The following is a 23,265-nucleotide window of genomic DNA, read 5'->3' on the forward strand; positions in this document are numbered from 1 at the left end:
CTTTTGGTTTGTACAGGATGAGGGATTCCAAAAAGGAGCTTGTATGAGACTTCATGATGTCTGAGTTAATGCCCAAGCCATATGAGTTGTAGTTTTTTGACTATATTGACAAGTGGTTCTTGCTTAGCCAGATTCAGCATAGCAGAATTATTGACATGGTCCATCCAAGTGTATCCAAGACTCAGTCTGAGACATTTAGTTCCAAAGGAGTTGATTAGATCTGTAGTTTTTTTGGTGCTTATTGTCCACGTTTGAGAACCATACAAGAAAATGGATCTACTGGTTGCAGTATAGTCTTAATTTTGTCTTTAATGATATTAATGATGATTTCCAGATGGGGCAGAGTTTGTTATGGAAGACTAGAGCCAGCTGCTTATGTTTTCTAATATCATTTTCTGTATTGCTGATGATTGAAAGTCCTTTACTCTTTCTAAGGGTTTATTGTTGATATGAAGAATAAAGTTTTCACAACCTATTGAGAATACTTTGGACTTTTAGATGTTGATCTGCAGACCATTAAGTTTAGCCTGTGCCTCTAGTAGACTGAGATGTTTTTGTGCATTTGTTGGTTCTGTATCAATAAGTACAACATCGTCAGCAAAGCTAAGATCAGTTATTTGCATAGCATGGGTGGATGTTCTGATGTTAAAACCAAGATCTTCTGTGTTGATGGTCCAGAAGATGTAGTCCAAACATACTAAAAACAAATAAAGTGCTAGTACATCACCTTGCAGGACTCCACACGTTGCAGGACTCCTGTTGTCACCGGAAAGGATTCAGACATTTCTGTTTTTAAAGATTACTGTAGCATTGTAATCTTTACAAGGCGCTGAGATTGCGTGTATGAGTTGAGGGTAGACCATAGAAGCTGAGTATTTTAAACATTGCTTCTCTATTAATGGAGTCAAAGGCTTTTTTGAAGTCTATAAAGGTTAAAATGAGTGGTAAATTTTTATCATGTGAACCTTCTACGATTCTTCTGAGGCAATGTACCTGTTCTACTGTACATTGTTTTTTTTAGAAATCCAGCTTGTTTTTTTTCTTAAAAGTGGTATTAAGTAAGGTTTTATTCTATTGAGTATTATTCTATTGTATAGCAAAGTAATACCTCTGTAGTTATCCATCCTATTAAGACTGCCCTTATTGGGTATAGGGACAATAAGGCCTTGTTTCCATTGTTGAGGTATTATTCCAGTGTTTAAAGCTTGATTCATTATGGCAAGGAGATTGGAATATGTATTATACCCAGCATTTTTGAATGCTTCTGCTCTGATGGGACTTTCCTGCTTTGGTTTGATCTATTGCTATTTTTAGTTCCTTTTTAGTGAAGTTCCTTTTCCTTTCTACCAGGTGTCGGAATGTCTCTGGAGGAATGCCAGCCCATTCTTCCTGAAGAGCTGTAGCCAGAGCAGTTCGTGATGTGGATTGTTGGGGGGGCTGGAGCAAAGTCGGCATTCTAATTCATCCCAAAGGTGTTCTATGGGATTCAGGTCAGGGCTCTGGGCCTGCCAGTCCATTTTTGGAATGCTATTGTCCACAAACCATTCCCTCATAGACCTTGCTTTATGACAGGTAGCATTGTCATGCTGATACTGACAACAGTCATCACCGAATTGATCTTCTGCTGTAGACAGTACACAACGGGTCAAAATGTTCTTGTACCCTTCCACATTTAGATTTCTATGTAGTGTCATGAAAGGGCCAAGTCATCCATTCCATAAAAAACACCCCTACATTGTAACGCCACCTCCTCCAAATTTTGCTGTTGGCACTACACACACACCTGCTTGCAGGAATCGTTCTCCAGGCATTCGTCACACCCAGACCCTTCCATCGGACTGCCGCATGGTAAAGGGTGATTTATCACTCCAAATCGCACTTTTCCAGTTGTCCACTGTCAGTGGTGTTGCTCTTTACACCACTGCAGATGGAGCTTAGCATTCACAGGAGAAATGTTTGGTTTATGGGAAGTTGCATGGCCATGGAAGCCCATTCCTCTTAACTCTCAACTCACAGTCATGGTGCTGGCTGGACAGTTAGTAGCACTGCAGAACTCCACTGTGACCGTTACAATGTCTGGTGATTTCCATGACTGCCTTCTTCAATGTTCGATGGTCCATGTCTGTCATTAAACACGGCCTACCCGACCGTGGTTTTGTTGTGGTTGTGCCTTCACAATCATGTCACCAACTGTTGATTTGGGCAACCTGAGGAGGGTTGAAATGTCTCCAAAAAATTCAAGGGAACTCAATCAACAATCATTGAGAGTTCCCTTGACCTACTCAATTTGCTCGGAGGCATGGAGCTGTGTGTTAGTGAAGCAGTAAGTGAAGTCATGGTGACATCTAGATGTCAGTTTACGAATTACAGAGGGATGTCCGAATACTTTTGATCAGATAGTGTATTATGAATATAATGAATCGTGGGAATGGGACAAGGATCTGAAGTACATATCCTTGACCTTAAGTTTTGTAGATCTGGAAAAGGCATATGACAAAATGATGTTACTCCTAAACATATCTAGTGGAAGTCTCCAGGATTCACTAACTAAATTGAATAACAGCTGTAACAAATTTGGCATGAAAAAATTTTTCATAGTTTTGGACTTTTTATCAGCAATAAAAACTCCAAAACTATGAAAATAGGCAGGAGCATAGAAAACTTCAGCTGCATTCTGAATGGAGATTCCATAGAAAAAAGTAAAATATTTTGGCTATTTATGCACAGTTTTTGGTGAAGGTAGGTAGGTTAAATCTGGAAATAGACAACAGAATAAGCAAAACTGGCATGATGGGTAGCCAGCTGAATAAATTTATATGAAATAAGAGAGAAATTAGCCAAAACACCAAACTAGCAGTATACGTGGCAGTGTTTAAACCAGTTTTAAGTTACAGATCTGAGAGTTGGGTTAGAAATAAAGCACTTGATCAAAGACTAGAGCCCACAGATATGAGGGGTTCTGAGAAAAATTAGTGAAGTGAACCGATGGCATCAATGGCAAAATTTTATTAAAAATGAAGATATTAGAAAGGAACTTGACATTATCAGCATTCAAGAATGTGTCAGCAGAGCTAATATCTAAGGTGGCATGGCCACATAAATAGAATGGATGCAAAAAAGTTTGCAAAACAGGTGTTTGATGCTAATATGGCAGGAAAGAGACACAAACCAAGGTCTAGGTGCACTGATTCTATCAGAAGTGCCTTAGAAACACGAAATGTTAGACAGAACGATATTGGAGTGCTCACAAGTAATAGGTTGATTTGGAGGCAAATTGTTCACAGGAGATTAATAATAATGTCAACTTAATCATGTAGAGCAGTGCTTCCTGAACTGGGGGCCATTAGTTTTGTTGAGGTGCTGTGAAATAATGAAAATAAATCTAAAATGTTTTAAGACTAAGTGTGCCATCAAATGTGTATGTAAGATGCTAAAAATGTAATATTTGCATTTGATTTTTGCAATATTTGTTGTGTATGTTTTGTATTGAATATAAATAAAATAAATAATAATAATAATATATGTCTGTATTACAATTTTTTTTTTCGATGGGGACTGTGAAATATTTTAATTTTTCCAAGGGGGCCTTTACATTCAGAGGTTTGGGAAGCACTGATGTAGAGCTTCCATAACTGAGTCGGTATAGACCAAGCCCTGTGGACGGAAAGACCTGGGTTCAATTCCCGTCCATCATATGAGAAACCTTTATCTGGTCTCTTTTGATTTTAGGTAAGTTAGCCGGCCTCATACAGAGATAAAGGGTTTTTTCACCCATAAACTTGGCTTTTTTGTCCCTCAGATAGGCAAACTGACTCCGTGGACACACAGAGATTTACAGCCATGAATACTTACGACAGTATGTGGAAGAGATAGGGTCCTCATCACATGTTGTTACGCCCATAGTTAACCATGAGTCACATCATGGTAGTCAACCTCCTAGATAGGAGATGGTGCATAAATGAGATGAGAAACTTAATCATGTATTGCTGTCATAGTAACCTGAACATCCCTTGGGGTTGCATATCAGGAAATTGATGATGATGAATTTTTTAGTAGCTTTTTAAACGCTTTCTTCTATAATCTGTCATTTATCAAGTCGAATTTTGTCAGATCTGACATTTTTGTCTTTTAACTTCTAACTTTTTTGAAGTCTATAAAGGTTAAAATGAGTGGTAAGTTTTTATCACATGAACCTTCTATGATTCTTCTGATGCAATGTACAAGGGTATCATTGAAGCAATAAACATAACATCTAACAAAATTCTTGGAAACAGCAACAAAAAAGACTCAGAAAAATGGATTATCCCTGAAACTGAAGAATATATATAGAAGAAAGAAATAAAGCAAGGAAACTCTACCGCTTAGTCTCCCCAGTAGAGTTAGTGCTGTCAGAAGCAAAGGGTGGACCCAACCCATATTAATGTCTACTACTGGAAAGTGTGTCACAGGTAAAGTCTGATTACAGTTTCGAGTATGCTTACATAAATTTTACCTGGAAGACAGTAGAGAAAGTCCTCTGTAATTCTCACATTCATTTTTATAGATGGGTACTATGAAAGCTCTACTCCAATCATTGGGAATTTGACCTTGTAACCAGTCCCTCTGAATTAGGCAGTGTAACCACTGCAAAACTTTTATGCCTTCATACTTAAGCATTTCTGGCCAAATATCATCTGCTTAAAATGCCTTTCCACATTTCAAGTTTTTGATGACTTTTTCTACCTCAAGTATTGTTATATACTCCTCTTTGCATTCTTCTTGAAAATTTTCTAATAAGGTTCTGTCACTGCTTTGTTTGTTTAACAGTCTTTCAAAGTAACTACTCTAGACATCTAGGATATCCTTATCTTCAGTTTTCATGTCACGTTTATCATCTTTGATTCAATTTGCAGACTCTTTCCTCCATTTATATGCTTCTCCAACAGCCTCCAGAACATTTTGCCACTTTCTTAATATTTATTTTTTATATTCTTACCAAAGTGTTCCCATATCTTTTGTTTAGCTACTTTTACACACAGCTTAGCTATCTTACATTATTCTCTGTATTCTTCAAGGGCATCTGCCAACTTATTTGATACGGATTTTTTGTATGCTTTCTTCTTTTCCAGGACTGCTTCTTTCACTTCTTGTGTTCACCGTGGTATTCTTATTTTCAATCCTTACAGACAACTTCACCACATACCCCATAGATGAATCAATCAATGTCTTCTTCAGAGTTTGCCACTGAAACTCCAAGGTTTGGTTCTTGTTTTCAATTTGTTTTCTTTTTTTTCTTCAATAATATTTGTATAGTTGAGTCTACAATTTACTTGTCAAAGCTGCTCAACTTTAATTCTTTTTAAAACTTGCTTACATGCTCTTTTTTTCAATGTGATATCCATTTTTATCCTGCTTAGTATTAAGTGAAGGTCACTTCCAATTTCAAATCCTCTGTACACTCTTGTATCCTGAATGAGCATGAAGATATCACTATCAACAATGACATAGTTAATGAGACTTTACTTATTTCTTTACTCCTTTGTCTTCTCTCCATGTGAACTTGTGCACATCTTCATGTTGAAACATAGTATTAGTAATGACTAGTCTGTGTCCTGAGCAAAAGTCCAGTGGGAGGTAACTGAATCAGTTGAAATAGTAGAATCACTAAGTGAACACTGGTAGGATTCCTGCTATATCATCCAGGCGGTGATATTGCAGGAATGAGGGAACCAATGACTTATATGGGAATTGAGGTGAATGAAATGGAGGTGAATAGTATATTACAAAACCTCAATGTCAATACATCTGTGGGACTGGATGGTATACCAGCTCGAGTCTTAAGCGAAGCAACAAAGGAACTGTTAGTGCCCTTGACCATATTGTTTAATTTAAGTTTCAGCTCTGGGTTAATCCCAATGGGGGGGTGGAAAGAGGGGAAAATAGTTCCACTGCATAAAGGAGGCTCCAAGACTGCTGTTGCAAATTACAGACCCATCAGCATATCAGGAGTTGTTGTCAGAGTATTGGAGAAGTCAATCAAGAGCAAAATACAGGAATGGATAGATGGAAATGGGATACTGTATGGGGGGAAAAGCATGGTTTTGTGAAGAGCAGGTCATGCCTCAGTAACTTGCTCACATTTTATAATACAATGACAGCTGAGTTGGATAAAGATAATGGGTTTACAGTGATACTGTTGGACTTTGCAAAGACCTTTGACAGGATACCACATGGAATTTTAATCAGTAAACTGCAGCACATAGGGATGGTCAGATAGATAAGAGGGTGGTTGATGGAGAGATATCAGAGAGTACTTTATTCAAGAGCAGAGTCCAAAAGAAGGCCTGTGACTAGTGGTGTGCTGCAGGGTTCTGTTCTTGGACCACTGCTATTTAATTTGTTCATTAATGATATAGGAGATCTGAGAGGAACTATCCATTTATTTGCCGATGAGCAGTGTTGAGTAGAGAAATAGTGAATACACATGATGTCAAAATTTTGTAGGATGATTTGGATAGATTTTCAGACCAGGCTAAGGAGAATGGATGTCAGTTTAATGTGGTAAAGTGTAAAGTTATGCATTTTGGGGTGAAAAGATTAACAGCAATATACCACATCGGTGGAACTGTACTCTAGGAAATTGACGAAGTCAGGGATTTGGGAGTGCTGGTGGATAGGGAGTTGACGTTTAGGGGACACACAGCAAAAGTGGCTAAATCAGCTCATCAGATCACTTAGTTACTGAAGAATACTTTGACGAGCAGAGACAAGCAGGTCACTGTTCCTCTTTATCGAGTCTTGCGTCGGTATATGGAACCTTATGAGAACAGGTTGAAGATCTGTGGGTTACAGAAATTGGTTGATAGGTGAAAAAGGGGTGATATGATTGAGACAGTCAAATTATTAAGAGGTTTTACAAGATTAATTCACAGGAAAATTTTCAGAACAGGTCTGGTGGTGGGAGAACTAGGGCCCATCCATGGAAATTGAGCAAGAGTGTAGTTAGCAAGGTTGTTAGAACTAATTTTTTTTTTTACTTGGAGAATGGTTAATGAGTGGAATAGGCTGCCAGAGTCTGTTGTGGGTGCCATGACCGTGAATGAGTTCAAAGCAAAGTATGATAGATATTGTGTGAATGCCGAATAGTTCTTGACATGATGTTTAGAGCCTCCTTGGAGTTGCCCGTAATAATAATAATAATTATTATTATTATTAGCTTTGCCTTTTTTCTACAAATTTTCCCAAAATGTTCCTGTATGCCTGGTAGGATTAATTTCCCATGGAAGAACTTTCTGTGGGACCACAGGCTCAAATAAGTTTCATTGTCCATGTCCTCATTTAGAAGTTTGCCCACATAACTCCACTTGAAACTGGCTTCCAATTCAGAAGTTTATCTTCATGTTTGGTGTGGAATGCTATCACTAATCCTTTCTTTCTTTGATACTAAAATATTTTAACTTCATTATATAATAGTATTTAGTTTCTTGTATACATCTCCCCCCCCCACCTGGAAGATACACATCAGGAATTCATGATTATCATGTTTTCAGCTAAATGACAGTGTCTTCAGTTAAGTAGTACAATAAAAATAACAAACAAATGAAACAATAATTTGCTAAAATAGCTCTATGTTAGCAACCGAAGTTGATATCGGGATGATTTGGTTTATTTAATAGTTGCGATCAAAGTACAGAGTATAATACGTAAATATGAAAGGATCTATTTTATATGAGATCTTGCAAGAGAACCTTCAATTGGCCATGTAGCCATCTTATCTGAAATTCTGCTCAACTGCAGAAATAATTCTGTGCAATACTTTAACTATGAATACCAACTAGAAATATCCAGGAGAAAAATTAACAATAACAAAAAGCCAACGTGTGTGAATTTCTCTAGTAAAACCATAAAAATTGTTTATTTCTTGTTGACTGCATATGTCCTTTTATTGCATTAGGTTTACCTATTTTTTTTTTTTTTTAATTATGTTGACACTTGTAGTTAAAGAGGAAAAAAAATGTAATTTTAAAACATTATGCTCTAAATCCAAAAGATGCAAGAGTTGCTTGCTTCCCTATTATATTTATAGTATACAAGTAATTACTGGTTGGGAATGAGGTCAGCACTAGGAATGAATTAAACAGAGGTTTAATGGTTTCATTATTGTGTGCCTCTTTCACACATTACCTTTATATCAATGACATTGTCAGTGGATTGCAAGGGGATATTCAGTTGTTTGCAGATGATGCAAAGCTGGGAAGGATTATTAGTAATAGTGCAGATGCGGCAACCCTGCAAAGGATTTGAATAAGCTAGAGAGATGGGCAAACGAATGGGGGTGTCGGTTTAATGCAGCAAAATGTAAGGTTTTAAGGTTTGGGAAACATTGATGGGACACTGCATACTCTATGGGAGGAGTTATACTGGAGGAAGTAGGGTAGACAAGAGAACTAGGGTTGATGATTGATAGAAACCTGAAATTTAGGAGACATATTGCAAAGGTGGCAAAGGTAACACAGAGGATTGCTGCAATTATGAGAAGGACACTGACCTGCAGAGATAAAAGGGTTATCATTCCGTTGTATAAGTCTCTGATCAGACCACACTTAGACTATTATTCTTAGATTTGGTCCCCAGGATTTGAAGGGGATAAATTAACTGTGGAAAGGGTACAAAGGCGGATAACAAAGATGGTTTCAGCACTGTACAATGATAGTTATGAGGATCGGCTGAGGGAATGTGGACTGCAGAGTTTGGTGGATAGAAGAAGAATAGGTGATATGATTGAGACTTTTAAACTGTTGAGAGGTGGTTACAGGATTGGCACTGGGGAGTTCTTTCGCTTGGTTAAATAGCAGGAAGGAGTGATGACAAGAGGCAATCCCTGGAAGTTACGAAAGGAAACTGTGAGCAAGAAGGTGAGGAGTGGTTTCTTTGCATGGAGGGTGGTTGAACCATGGAATACATTGTCTGATGGAGTGGTGAGAGCGAGAACAGTCAATGAGTTCAAGGAGTGGTATGATAGACTGTGTTTCTTGGGGGGGGGGGGGGGGGACCTCCCCTCGATGAGTCTTGATTGACTTTGTGTTTCTTAGGAAGGACCTCCCACGATGAGTCTTTTGACTCCATGGAGGCCTGAATAATAATAATAATCACTAGGGAAATTATATAAAAATTTTAACAATGTGCACAAACCATACAGATTAGACTGAAACCAGTCATGGCTACTGAGTGGGAGGCCTAAGAATTATAATTTCTCATATCTTGGAAAGTTCCACACAATCATCCAGATTCAAAAAAACTTACCATGCTTCACCATGATAAGTTTCTGTTTCCTTGATCTCCTGCAGAGATGACCAAGGGAAATCATCTCCTTATCACACCAGAATCAATGCACCATGTGAATCCTGTAGTTTTTTTTGACAAAAAAAAAACTACAGGATTCACATGGTGTATAGTTTTTTTTGACAATTATATAAAATTAATAAGCCTAATATCACACACGAATTTGCACGGATGCGCAACATACAGCCTCGTCATGTTCAAGTCAACTCTGCATTCTCATAGTGTGGCCTGAATCCACAAAAAGGGCTCAGGAGAAACCAGCAAGTATTCCTGACACAAAGTTGAAATGCCAATTCCATGTAGGTAGTAGATGTTCTTCATTGTCTGGTGAAGTACCACTGCCTGACTTACCGGAGGTCTGAAGTTGCAAATGCCATGGTTGTTCTCCAGATACCACATAACTTGGACACTAAAAATACTACATAACTTGGACACTAAAAAGTCTTCTGGTCCTGATGGATCTGACATCATCAGATTGATGAGACCTGAATAAAAGGTGAAAACCTCTGGGTGGCCTTTCCCATAATGCACAGCATTATACGATGGTGGTCTGAAAAGTTCTCGGCATAACAATGAAAAAACAAATTTATAATTTCAAAATTATTTTAATTTTTCAACATAATCTCCCTTAAGACTAATACATTTATTCCAGCGATGCTTCAGTGCCATTATCCCATCCCTGTAGTGGTTCTCAGTAAGATCTGCAAAATACCCCTTTACAGCTGCAATCACCTCTTGATTCGAAGAAAAATGCTGACCAGCAAGGAAGAGTTAGTTTTGGGAAGAGATAGAAGTCAGAGGGAGCCAAATCTGGGGAATAGGGTGGATGTTTCAACAATTCATAGTGCAGATCCCTTAATTTTGCCATTGCTAAAACACCTTTGTGGGCAGGTGCATTGTACTCATGAAACATGATTTTTTTCTTCTGCAAACCGGGTCTTTTCTCATGAATTTTTTTTGTCTAGTCTAGTTAAAAGATCGGAATGATATTCCCTGGTTATTGTTTTACCCTTGAAAAGGGTAAAACAATATTAGTAATATTAACAATGCTAATTAATAAACAAAATGCCTTTAGCATCCCAAAACACAGATGCCATGACTTTTCCTACTGATAAAACCGATTTTGTCTTCTTTGGCACTGAACAACCAGCTTCTGTCCACTGTTTTAACTGCTGTTTGGATTCTAGTGTGTAAATGGTAAATCCAAGTCTCATCCATAGTAATAAATCGATGCACAAAATCAGTTTTATTCTTGTTAAAATGCTCCAAGCACTGTTCATAGATTTTCATGCGAGTCTGTTTTTGATCTGCTGTGAGCAAGCACGGACCCATCTTGCGCAAAGCTTTTTCATTTGCAATTCTTCATGCATGCGAGTCTGTTTTTGATCTGCTGTGAGCAAGCACGGACCCATCTTGCGCAAAGCTTTTTCATTTGCAATTCTTCATGCAAAATATATCCTACGTGTTCTTTTGAAATGCCTAAAGTCTCAGCAATTTCACGCACTTCGACTCACCGATCATCCAATACCATATTGCGCACTTGATCAATGATTTCTAGTGTTACACTTTTTGGATATGCTTCACGTGGATCATCTTCAAGGCTGGTACAGCCACATTTCTTGGGCATTTCTTAAATGTTGAAAACAAAGAGAATAGTGCCCATAAACCTTTATGAACCTCGAATGAATTTCTTTTGGCATTAGAGTTTCTTTCACAAAGAATTTTATAACCGCACTTTATGAATGTGTAGTTCCTGCAGTTTAGTAGTTCTGTAGATGTTTTCCCAGTAATGAGGTCATGTTTTAAGATAAGTAAAGAGTTTAATAAAATATAACCCTATAAATTTCAAAGCAGTCAGACTTACATTGTCAGTGGTATTAAAAATGTTGTACAGAATAGAGAATACAAACAATTAATTATACATATCAGATGTTATCAGAACTTCACAATTCAAACAAATAAATAACCAGAATAAAAACATTAAATTAATTAGTGTATATGTATTGGAAATACTAGTAATTGCTGTCATGTTCTGTAGCATTGCGTGTATTGTATCCTAGGTACATAATAATTAGATTTTTAATAAAAGCAGACCAAATTTGGTGTAGGGATTAAGCCTTGATTTTTGTTGCATTATGTGGGGATCTGCAACATCTCAGAGGTTTGCTTGAACTTTTTTTTGTAAAACAGTTATGATCAACATCAGGCATTTTTGTTTGTTGTCAAATTACTTGATGGCCTATGGTAGTTGTATGGGATGCCAAACCTGATTTATGCCGTCTTCATTTTTCGACGTTTCTTATGTGTTCAGACATGTGGATCTCCCCTGACCTGCCCATTTGGGCTACATAGCAAATGCCACAAGCGCAATAAATCTCATAAATGGCTATTTTTTTTTTTTCCTCCCATAGGATGGCATGCAGGTTTTGGTCAATGTAAGAATCTGGAGATTTTATGCAATGATAAAAAAAAAACACCACTGGAAGTTACGAAAGGAAACTGTGAGCAAGAAGGTGAGGAGTGGTTTCTTTGCATGGAGGGTGGTTGAACCATGGAATACATTGTCTGATGGAGTGGTGAGAGCGAGAACAGTCAATGAGTTCAAGGAGTGGTATGATAGACTGTGTTTCTTAGGGGGGGGGGGGGACCTCCCCTCGATGAGTCTTGATTGACTTTGTGTTTCTTAGGAAGGACCTCCCACGATGAGTCTTTTGACTCCATGGAGGCCTGAATAATAATAATAATCACTAGGGAAATTATATAAAAATTTTAACAATGTGCACAAACCATACAGATTAGACTGAAACCAGTCATGGCTACTGAGTGGGAGGCCTAAGAATTATAATTTCTCATATCTTGGAAAGTTCCACACAATCATCCAGATTCAAAAAAACTTACCATGCTTCACCATGATAAGTTTGTAACATTCTTGATGTAAGGTGCATGATTGTATTCTTAAAATTTTGTTTAAGTACAGAAGCTGTAGAAGGTGTGTTAAGAATTTTGTTGATCATTCTGGGGTCATAACCAATTAGGGCAAGGTTATGCCTCAGGTAGTTAGTTTTTCATTCATATTAAGTGAAGTACTGGGCATCTTGTATGCTCTATCTCATAATGTTTTAATGGTGCCTATCTTTTATAATGGATGATGGCGTGAAGTGGAATGCAAATAATATTCCAGTTGCAGTAGGTTTTCTGTAATTGAAAAGAATAATCGTTTCAGGAACAGGAATTTTTGTGATCTTCTAGTTTAAGAATGAATTTTATATTGGAATGCAAGTTGTTCAGATAATCTTTAAAAGTACTTAAGTTGTCCATGGTTCCTGACCTGACCAAATAATGAAAACATCAATGTAACATAATCAAGTTTTTCTTTTCTTACAATGGTTTTCAATAGCATTCATTTCAAAATTTTCCATAAAAAGATTGGCCAAGGGCAGAGATAGTGAGGAACCCAGGGCAATTCCTTCTTTTTGTTACCAATATTTGTTCTGAAATATGAAAAAAGTGTTGTCCATACAGTGTTTGAATAGTCTTATTGTGTCTTGTGAAAAAAAGTTTAGAAGGAAATTCATTGTATCATCCCTAGGTACACTGGTAAAAAGATTGACTACATCTAAATTTCCTAGAATGCCAGAAAGCTATATTTAAGTCTTTTACCTTTTCAATAAAATGTAAACTATTCTTCACATACTGATTCTGTCTTTCCTATATATGAAGCTACCAGGCTAGACAGATACTTGCCAATTTGATGTTGAGGAATCTTTCCAATCTACAATTGACCTTAACGTAACATCTTTTTTGTGTATGTCTGGTGCTTCATAAATTCTTGGGACTAATGAATTGTTAGATGATAAGATTTTTTTTAATTATTCTTCCCAATTAGACAGCTTTTTGATAAATCCATTAGTTTTACCATTAGTATACCATGTGGATCTCAGTCTAAGGATAAGTAGGTGTCAGAAGCTTCTAATAGGATGTTAATTTTTCTTACATATTCGTGTGTTCATAACCACTGTTTCATTTCCTTTCCTTTATACTCTAATAGTAAAATATTATTTCAGCTGAGATGAGTCACAGCTGAAGTACATAATATGATTTATAATCCATTATTTTGATTCATCTTTTGAATATAGTTAACGGCTATCTGCCTGACGATGTCCGTGTAAAGTTAGATGATATATACTGGAGTTTTTGAATAAATTCTATATAAATTTTGTTACATGGATAAGTCACGAAACTCACTTTAAAATAGCTTAAATATAAGCTTGCTCTAGTTGTCAACCAAGATCCTACTGAAAAATGAAGTTATGGCTTTGCTAATATATGGCCAGAATAACATAAAGATGTCAACAGGCACAACATGCATTGCATATTGTGCCTATTGATATTCTTGTGTCATCAGTGCAAATACTGCTAGTCAATCCACTAAAATTTACGTCTGATTTCACGTTTGCATAGTATCAAGATAAGAGTGTCATATATACACATAAATTGCTTATACATGCAACTGCTTCATTTCTTACACGTACAATTGCCAATCTGGTTGTCATTTCTGAAGATTAGACATTAAAATACTGTCAAAACTATAGGACTCATTAATTATAGTAAATGTTCAAAATTATGCTTTTAAAATTTTTAAGCATATTTTTCTTACTGATTTTGTTATATCAGCAACCATAATATGAACCTGTGGTGTTTGAATAGTGATTCCTATTTACATAAGTAGTATATAAGTACATTTGAAATAAAAACAAAACTTATGCATGTTATCTTGACTATCATTTTCATAATAATTTTTCAAAAATAGTTTATTCTATCCATGTTATCACAAAAAAAAAGCAAACACTTGTCGTCCAATATTGAGATGATAAAAATTTAGTTCTAACAGCTGAACAGCTTTTTAACAGTATATGATACGTTATATCACAAGAATAGAAAGTCTAGTTATTCAATGCAAGTTTACTGAATTCAAATTATATACACACACACACTTATATTAAGAAAAATAATAATAATAAAATGTAAAAAAAAAATTTTTTTTTTAAAAAACTGATTTATCTAATCAGATTCACATTCTGAACACAACATATAAAAATGAAACACTTACTTCTTTAATTCTTCTAATTCAAAGCATTCATCTTGCAAAAGATCTAATGGATTAACCAAACACTGGATGGGAATACACTGAGAGCCTTCCTGTCTACTGGTATACATTTGGTTATGTATTGTGTGGATGCTTTCTGTCCCTGAATAGGGAACAGGAACTAACGATGATGAGGAGGAAGAGGAAGATAAAGGAATTATAGTTAATTCACTGGGCAGCTTTGAGGTAGGTGAAGCAACAGCTGATGCTGTTGCTGATGGAGACACATCTCCATTTTGGGTGTTTCCATTGTCTACACCATCACTAGAAGAATTACTACTACTTTGTGGTCTGGAGTATGTTTGTGAATCATTCTGTTTGTAGAATGGCTGCATAGGAGGTTGTATGTCTGCTCGAGTAGGGGTTGTTACCCCATTGGGCACTTGGCAACTACCTTGACCAGTTACTTTGGAGACTGTATTATCTCCAGACCTTGAAGTATGCTCTTTGTCATGTGGCACTCTTTCAGGTACCTGGGATGATGATGATGATGATGAAAATGATGACTGGCTAGATGGTACATTTGATAAAGCATGAGGTATGTGATGTGGATTTGAATTTGAATGGGGTCTTCCGAACTCTACATCCAACCTATCCATCTGATCAAAAGCCAAGATGACCTGTTCCTTTGTTATCCCACTGTTACGCAGCCTACGGATCAGTTCAATCTGTTCAATAGTAAACAGAGCCATGGCTGTTAGCAGTGGGGGAATCTTGATCCTCATGAACTTGAGAGGGTTTACATTAAAATGTTCAGACTCTGAAAAGAAAAAAGAAAAAAAAAAAAATATATATATATATATATATACACACACGCACACACATTATACTGAAATAATGAAGTAACCAAATTTAAACCTATTACAAAACAGTCTATAGGTAGATAACAAAAATAGAAAGAAAATATCCAAAAAAAAAAAAAAAGCTAGTTATCTGGAATACAAATATCAGCTGATTTTTACATAGATAGTTCTGCAGCTGATCACCAAGGAAATTGTAATCAAGATCAGTCTGTGCATTGCTCACTCTTTTGTTTCTAACTATTTCAAAAAACTGACAATTGCAGCTCTTTACTTTTTTTTAACATTTGTTATTAATAGTTTTGGTCTGAAAAAGGCTAATTAACCTGAACAATAATAAATGCTATACTATTGGCAGCAACATTCAGTGTTTTGAGTGCTTTTCATGACCCATTTTGTATACTATGATGTAGGCTCTAAGGTTGAATGCATAAGTCATTTTTTTTTGTGTGTGTGTTTCATTTATACACATAATGGAATATGCATGCCCCAAATCACTACACTGAAGTTCCTTCTATGAAAAAAAAACTTTGCTTCAAAATTTGTTAAAAATTAAAAATAATAATATATTTGAGCAATAGCAACTGAAAATTGGTCCATTCTGTTATTTTCAACCAATCAGTAGATAGTCATTTGAAAACAAAGGCAACCACAATTTTTTGTTGCATCTTGTAATATATTTAAAGTATATCCACTTGTCAAGGCAGTTTTCAGGATTTCCCAAAAGGTGTGAAGTAAACAAATCTTAAGAGCTTTTACATGTCACCAACATTAATGTGAAAGGAAAATAAAACATTAAAAAATTATTAGTAGTAGACCACCAGGAAGTCAAAAACTCATCAAGAAGCCATACTTCATCCCCAGCAGCACTCATACTTTCTTTAAACTTATTCATACCAGATGCACTCGCTCCTTCAACAGGCAAACTGTTCCACTCCCTAACAGTTCTATGAGAGGTCAGCTAGAAAAGTCTAGCTCACACCCTTTCTTAACCACCTATAAACTTAACTTTCACAGATGCCCTCTTGTGCTCTCTCTGCTTTCCATATAATAAAAAAATTTTATCAACCAATATCCTATAAAGGACTCTGAAAAGTTGATAGCCCTCTATTGTATCTTCCCCTCCTCCTTCTGTCTACCAGTGTCTGTGGCCCAAATACTCTCAGTCCATCTTCATAATCTACATTTCATTACCCTGATATCATCCTTGTAAGTCTTTTTGCAGCCTTTCCACAGCTCCTTTATCCCTTTGAAACTCAGGAGAGCAAACCTGTGCAGAGTAGTAGGTGCAATCATATCAAGGCCTTGAAGAGACAAAATTACTTACATGTAAGAATATGTTACATGTTAATGTAACATATTCTTAGATGGAAGTAATTATATTCTTACATTCTATAAAATATCTTACATGTTAATATTTGTTTCAACACTGCAATTATCCTTTCAGTTATACAGGAAAACCTCGCTTAATGGGATTAATTAATCCATCAATTAATGCACGTTAAGCAAAATCGCATTAAGCGAATACAATAAATAATAGGAATAATTATAATTCCTCCATCAGTAGCGTAAAAAATATAAGCTATATTAAAGGATAAAATCATGAAAGTTAGTAAATGTCAATTGCTTAAATTTTTATTTAAATGTCTGAACATTTGATCGAGTTACTTTTTTTACAAAAAAATTATGCAAAGATGTTTGAATAGCGCTCGACTTTTTCATCTTGTCATGGAATTTGTGATAGCTGGCGATCACTTTATCAAGTTTTCAGCAGACTTCGAAGCTTTGTCCCATATGAGGATCAGCATGAAACAAAATTTCCTTAGCATGCTCAATGTGATTGAAAGCTAGCTCTTTTGCAGTTAGCTTCTTAGTCATAACATTCTCTTCTTGTTTGCACAATGTAAAACCGATGAGCCCAATGAAATTTCGCATAATGTAAAAAAAATTCACGTTAACTGATTAATCACTTGCTTAAAACGGGAAATAGTATCATTTCACTCAATCGTACTAACTGATTATTGCGCATTCATGTTAAGCGAGGTTTCCTGTATTTGCAATTTTTGCATGTGACCCTTGAACTTCAAATTTCTATCCACTATACTCCCAGATCTCTAGCTTTGTCAGTTATTACAAGCATAATCCAACCAATATAACATGCCACTGAAGATCTCATCATGCAAAAGTGCATAACTTTACACTAATAACCTTTAACTGCAGCAATTATCATTTGTCCACACCTTAAACCCATTCAAATCACCCTGTAAATGCCGTATATCAGTAGCAAACAATTGAAGATCTCTTGTCAGGCCCTTCTCAATATCATTAATATATAGATTAAACAACAATGGTCCAAGGACTGATCCCTGAGGTACACCACTGGCCACCTTAAATCTGGCAGACTCATATTCCCATTAACACTTTCTGATACCTGTTGGTCAGCCACCCACTTATCCAAGCCAATAATTTACATTCCAATCCCATTCTCCAGTTTATGCAACAGCTTTTCTGGTGGTATCCTATTAAATAACTTAGCGAAGTCCAACAGCATCAAAGTGTATTCATTCCAATTATCCAACTCAGCCATAACATTATAATGTATGAGTAAACTGTTTAGACATGACCTTCATTTTAGTAAATTCATGCTGTTTCTTGATCACAACTTCTCTAAGATCTTTACAATCACACATTGTAAAGTGTGTGATTGTAAAGATTGCTTGAGATGTCACATAATAATAATCTTCATGACCACTCCAGAGATACTGATAGGTTTGACGGCAAGACATATCAGTCTTTTGCACCACTTCTGTACAATGGGATTATCATTCATTCTTTCCATTCCTGAGATCTTTCCTGACCTGGGATTTAAATTAAACAAATATGTAAAAAGGTAGTCAGCTCGGGTGAACTTTCCTTCAGCAAATACACTAATATCTCATCTGTCCTCAGTGCTAAATTCTTATCCAGATTATGCAACAGGCTATAGAACCTTCTTCTTGTGCAACTCTATCTCTTTATCCAGTGAAATAGTAGAACTGTGTGCTATGTTAAACACAAGGTCGACGGATCACAGCAGGGCAAGCACTAATTATTGGAAAAATTATATCTGCTTACAAAACAAGAGTACTATCTGCATTCAGTGAAGTTATTTTTTCGCATCAATTATTTTTTTTACTTGCTTTATAATAATAAAATTCTTTTCGGTTGCCTTTAGTCTGTACCAATTTCTTTTCACACTTCAACTTAGCTTTCCTTACAATAATCATAACTAATTAATCACGCGCTTAAAGCAGGAAATAATGTGGGGTTTCTATATTGCAGTCTTACCATGGAAACTCATGTCATGAGCCTCAGTTCTGAATGTTTTTGTGCAGATTCGTGCTCCAGTTGATGCCCAGAATTTTGCATTCAATGTTTAGCCAACAAATAGTAGTTTTTACATATTATCCTTCGTAGCACCCAATGGTCATGTTCTGTGGATGTGGTGGGTTATCCTCTGCGGACAGCACTTGACTCCCTATACTTCCATCTCAGTAGGGTATCACTGATTGTTGACCTGAAATGGCCCAATTTGTCAACAATTTTCCAAACAGATAGACCTGAAACATGGCATCTTATCACTACGCCTCTTTCAAACACTGTCAGTCCCCTTCTTACAGCCATTTCACCCGGATAAAATTGCAGTAATTTGGGAGAATTATATTCCTCCAATTTATATGGGCTACAAAAACATGTGATTCGTTACATGGTACAATGCACCTTGCTCATGGAGGTGTCTACTGACTTCTTTCCAAGCAATGTAGTTAATATCTTCTCTCACTCTTATTGTCATGATATTCCTTTTATGTCATCTGCTTCTTATGAATCTCTTGAATAATAAAACTGCACATCCATTTTATTCCCATCTTATTTGTTCTGTAAACTCTAGAGACACATTCAGATATATCATTGAAGCATCTTTTCAAAGCTTCCATGCAACCAAGGGATAGCATTCTCCTCAGTTTTTCATTTTTTTTTTCATATGGCATGCTACTCAGATTCTTAAAAAAAAAAGCAGTTTTCTTCACTTTTAAAATGCCATCTATGCTGAAAAGATGAAAAAACAGAATAGGAACTATTTTGCTTTCTTTTTTTATTTCCATATCTCAGCAGTATCAGCCATAAAAATTTCAAAATTTTATTTCATCCACCACATTATTATTATTTTATTATTATTATTATTTTTTTATTTTTGGACTTCTCAAAGGTCAGCTATTTTTAATTTTTTGTAAATTTGGAGGCAATTTTTTTCACAGAAGAAACACTTTAATCAAGATGATTTTGGGAATGCATATTTCACCACATGTATAAATGAAACATACAAATAAAAAAAAATGACCACTTGTGGTTTCCACCTAGGGCCTATTTGGAATGCAAAATGGGGAAAAAGAATACTTGTAAGACCATCAAGTATTCTATATGCAAATCTAAATAAGAAATTAAAAAGTAACACTGAGCATTATAATGGCAGGGAAAAAAAAATCACAAAACTGAACAATACGGAAATAAACTAATTAATTTTACAGTCCTCCAAAAATTTTAAATCATGTGGATTCTCTGAATAAAAATGACTGCTGCAATTAACAGAAAGCCAGGGGGAAAAAAAAATTAATTCTTTTCTTCCAAATAACTCACTTTCAACATAACAAAATACAAAATTTTGTAGCTTCAATTCTGATTTTTACTTTAATTATTTCATATGGAATTCCACATGTTAGGGTTGAAAAACTATAGCACATTAACATTGTGTGCAGCAAAAAAGCTAAATGAAATAAATTAACCTACTGATGTTTTCTTTGAAAAGAAGGATGCATTCTTTAGAACAGAGTTCTTGCTCATAGTTTGCCTTGTAGAACAGAAAGTTTGCTAAGTTTACTGGTCTTCTTGCTTATTTCCTTCCCGTGAAGGATAATTAGATGAGTTTTTAATGGGACTTGTAACATAATAAAATTTATTAGACACATATATTCACAAGAATAAATAATTTTTTTTATTACTGCAAATATTTTGACTGGAAACTTACTGGCCATCATTACTGCATCAACATAATCACAAGATGAAGCTAGAATAAAACATATTAATCCTATTCACAGAACTTAGCCACATGCCAAAATGCCACCATATCTAAACAGTCTCATCAACAATCTTACAACAAAAACAGACTTATCCTCGACCAAAAGTTTGACTCACTTGCTCAGAAGCAAAAACCAAACAGCCAACCAAGGTTAATCCAGCAATAAAGAGATAGGTTACATATCTGAACATTTCCTCACTCCTACAGAAACTGGTACCCCCCCCCCCCCCCACACACAGGACATGATTATGATATAACACCTAAAAAAAAAATTCCATACCTGGATTTCCTGAATAACACTGAGAGAAACCTAATCATCCTCTCAAGTGATGAAACTAATAAACTGACTAGAAGTCTGCTCAGAACTAAACAAGAAGAAACTAGCAGAGTAGACCAAAGGAAATCTCAAAGGTTTATTTCGCTACATGGGCAAGAAAGAGGAAGATTGACCTGAATGAGTGCTAATGGTGATAAGGTGACAGAAGCAGTTAAAATAGATAGTTGAGTTATTGAGTGACCACTTTGCAAGGGTACATTCCAAGTGAGGTTAATTAGTTAGTGCAACCCTGTCAAAATTATAGGCATTACATGACTAACGGCAGATGATGTAGTTACAGGGATAGGATGCCAAGGGTTTAGTATTTTCAGAAGATAGGATGGGGGAAGGGGGTACTGCAGATGATGAATTGCAGCTGAAAACGAATAGGAGATAGGTGGGAGGGCAGCGCTGTTCATTTGAAATAATGTGATGTGAGATCAAGGCCAATAAGACAAAATATATTGTGGGTCCCTGCTATAGGCCAAGGGGTTCCAGGAATGATCTGGAAGACATGCATCAGCAAATTATTATGAGTGCAGGTCGAGTGATTATTATGGAGATATAGATTGGAAGGACGAGCGATCAGATAACAGGAAGGAAATGGAATTTATACAACCTACTGGAAGATAATTACTTGAGGCAGCATGTGATGGAGGGGACCTGGTCATAGATCAGAAGAGATATCCATAACTAAAGTGGCCATATTGCCTATGATTAGGGTAAGTGACCTTGTGTTCTTGACTTGGGAGATTGTAAAACATGAGAAATATTCTATCAAGAGGGGGGTATATGCGAAACTACAAGGCAGGTGATTATGACAAGCTTTTTAGCTAATGGCCGCAGCCCATATAAAAAAGAGAAACAGGGATAGAATGCCATATAAATATTACATGCACCTTCCATTCCTCCTAGAACCAATACACAGGATCACAGCAAACCCATCCCATATGTTAAGGTACATAAGAAAAAATAGCCAAAGTTCTCTGCAAATGCGATCTCCATACTACTTTCAAACTTTTTATTTGGCTAGCTACCTTCGTGTGTTCTCCTAAAGATCGACTACATCCTCTTGGAAATCCTGGAGTGAATAAAGTTCCTTGTGCCTGCAGTTTAGCCTGCTTTAGACAGACTGGTAGATCATTTAACATCTGTCTTGAAGAATACAAAAATTACATCCGAGATCATCAGCATGGCAAGTCAGAATTAGCAGACCATGTTCCGAAATACTCCTTCACATAGGATTAGATGGAAAAAAACATTTATATTACACAAAAGTCATTATAGGTCTGAGAGGCTATTCTTAGAATCAGCATCAGCTATGAAGCACTCTCCCAATCTCAACAAGTATGGTTGTATTAATTTACCAAAGATCTGTGAGACTATCATTTTAAGACCTAATAACCAGACCTCTCTAAATTAACTGTGTACTTATCAGACCCATAGAGGGTGCCTTCTTTTAAGAACATTGGGTGTCAGTTACAATTTAAATTGTTTCTATACTTGCTCAGTTTCGTGCTGTATGCATTCACAGTTATCATTGTGCTCAGATGGTGCTAGGTAGAAAACCTGTGAAATATTGGCGAGTTTTAATAAATGTATTTTTTCCCCTCTTGGTGCAGTTTATACTGTTAAGCGTTATTATGAATATTATGAATTGTATACTCAAGGTAAGGAGGATAAATCAGGTAGCAGTTAGACAAGTGGTATCTTAAGTAAGGGCTGCAAAAAAAGAAATTGTTGTTGAGGGTATATAAGGAGAAAGGTGACCAGCAAAATCATGAACAGTATGAGGGGTCGAACAAATAAGGAAGGCAAAATTAAATTACAGGAAGAAACTATTCGAGCAGGCCAAAGGAAATCCCCAAAAGTTCTTTCATAACATGGGAAGTAAAAGGAAGAATGACTATGGAAGAATAACCTCAATAAGTGCTTATGGTAACAAGGTGACAGAAGCAGATAAAATAGTTTAGTTACTGAATGACCACTTTGTAAAGATATATCACCCAAGTAAGGTTTGCTGTGACATATGTGATAGAGACTGATATGGGAACAGAGATAGATGAATTGGAGGTTTTTGGTATACTATACTGCAGAGTCTCAATGTAAATACAATTGTGGAATTACTGGAATATCAGCTTACATTTTGCAAGAATATGCAATGGAACTGGCAACCCATCTGACTGGGCTCGTTAATTTAAGTCTTGGCTCTGGTAGAGTTCCAAAGTGGGAAAGAGGACAAAATAATTCTCTTGCTTAAGGGAGGTTTTACGACTGCAATAGCAATTTATAGACCAATCAGTATCTCACGAGTAGTGGTAAAAGTACTGGAAAAAATTGGTCAAATAGGGATTTTGAGAATGAGTGGATAAAAATATGATACTGTATGAAAGCAGCATGACTTTGTGATTTGAAATTACTTAGTTTGCATAAACTGTTATCCAAATTAGAACAAGACGGGGATGGATATGACACTGGTTATGTGAATAAGAGGGTGACTGTTGAACAGATATCAGAAAGTGGTATATGGAAGAGCAGAATACAGGAGAAAGCAGGTGACTAGTGGTGT

At 36.1% G+C, this 23,265-nt stretch overlaps 1 protein-coding gene across 1 annotated transcript in view; it reads right to left on the reverse strand.

Annotated features, from left to right (window-relative positions):
• LOC150101019 (uncharacterized) overlaps positions 1-15,159 on the reverse strand; it is a 78,273-nt gene extending 63,114 nt beyond the window's left edge. Inside the window, exon 1 of the mRNA XM_090402148.1 lies at positions 14,432-15,159. Coding sequence (XP_090258274.1) covers positions 14,432-15,159 — 728 coding nt within the window. The remainder of the gene's footprint in view (positions 1-14,431) is intronic.
• Between the last annotated feature and the right edge of the window lie 8,106 nt (positions 15,160-23,265).

This window comes from Typopeltis vanoorti, chromosome 12, assembly GCF_054136105.1.
Source record: "Typopeltis vanoorti isolate ZY-2024b chromosome 12, IOZ_Tvanoo_1.0, whole genome shotgun sequence".
In the NCBI taxonomy this organism is placed as follows: Eukaryota; Metazoa; Arthropoda; class Arachnida; order Uropygi; family Thelyphonidae; genus Typopeltis; species Typopeltis vanoorti.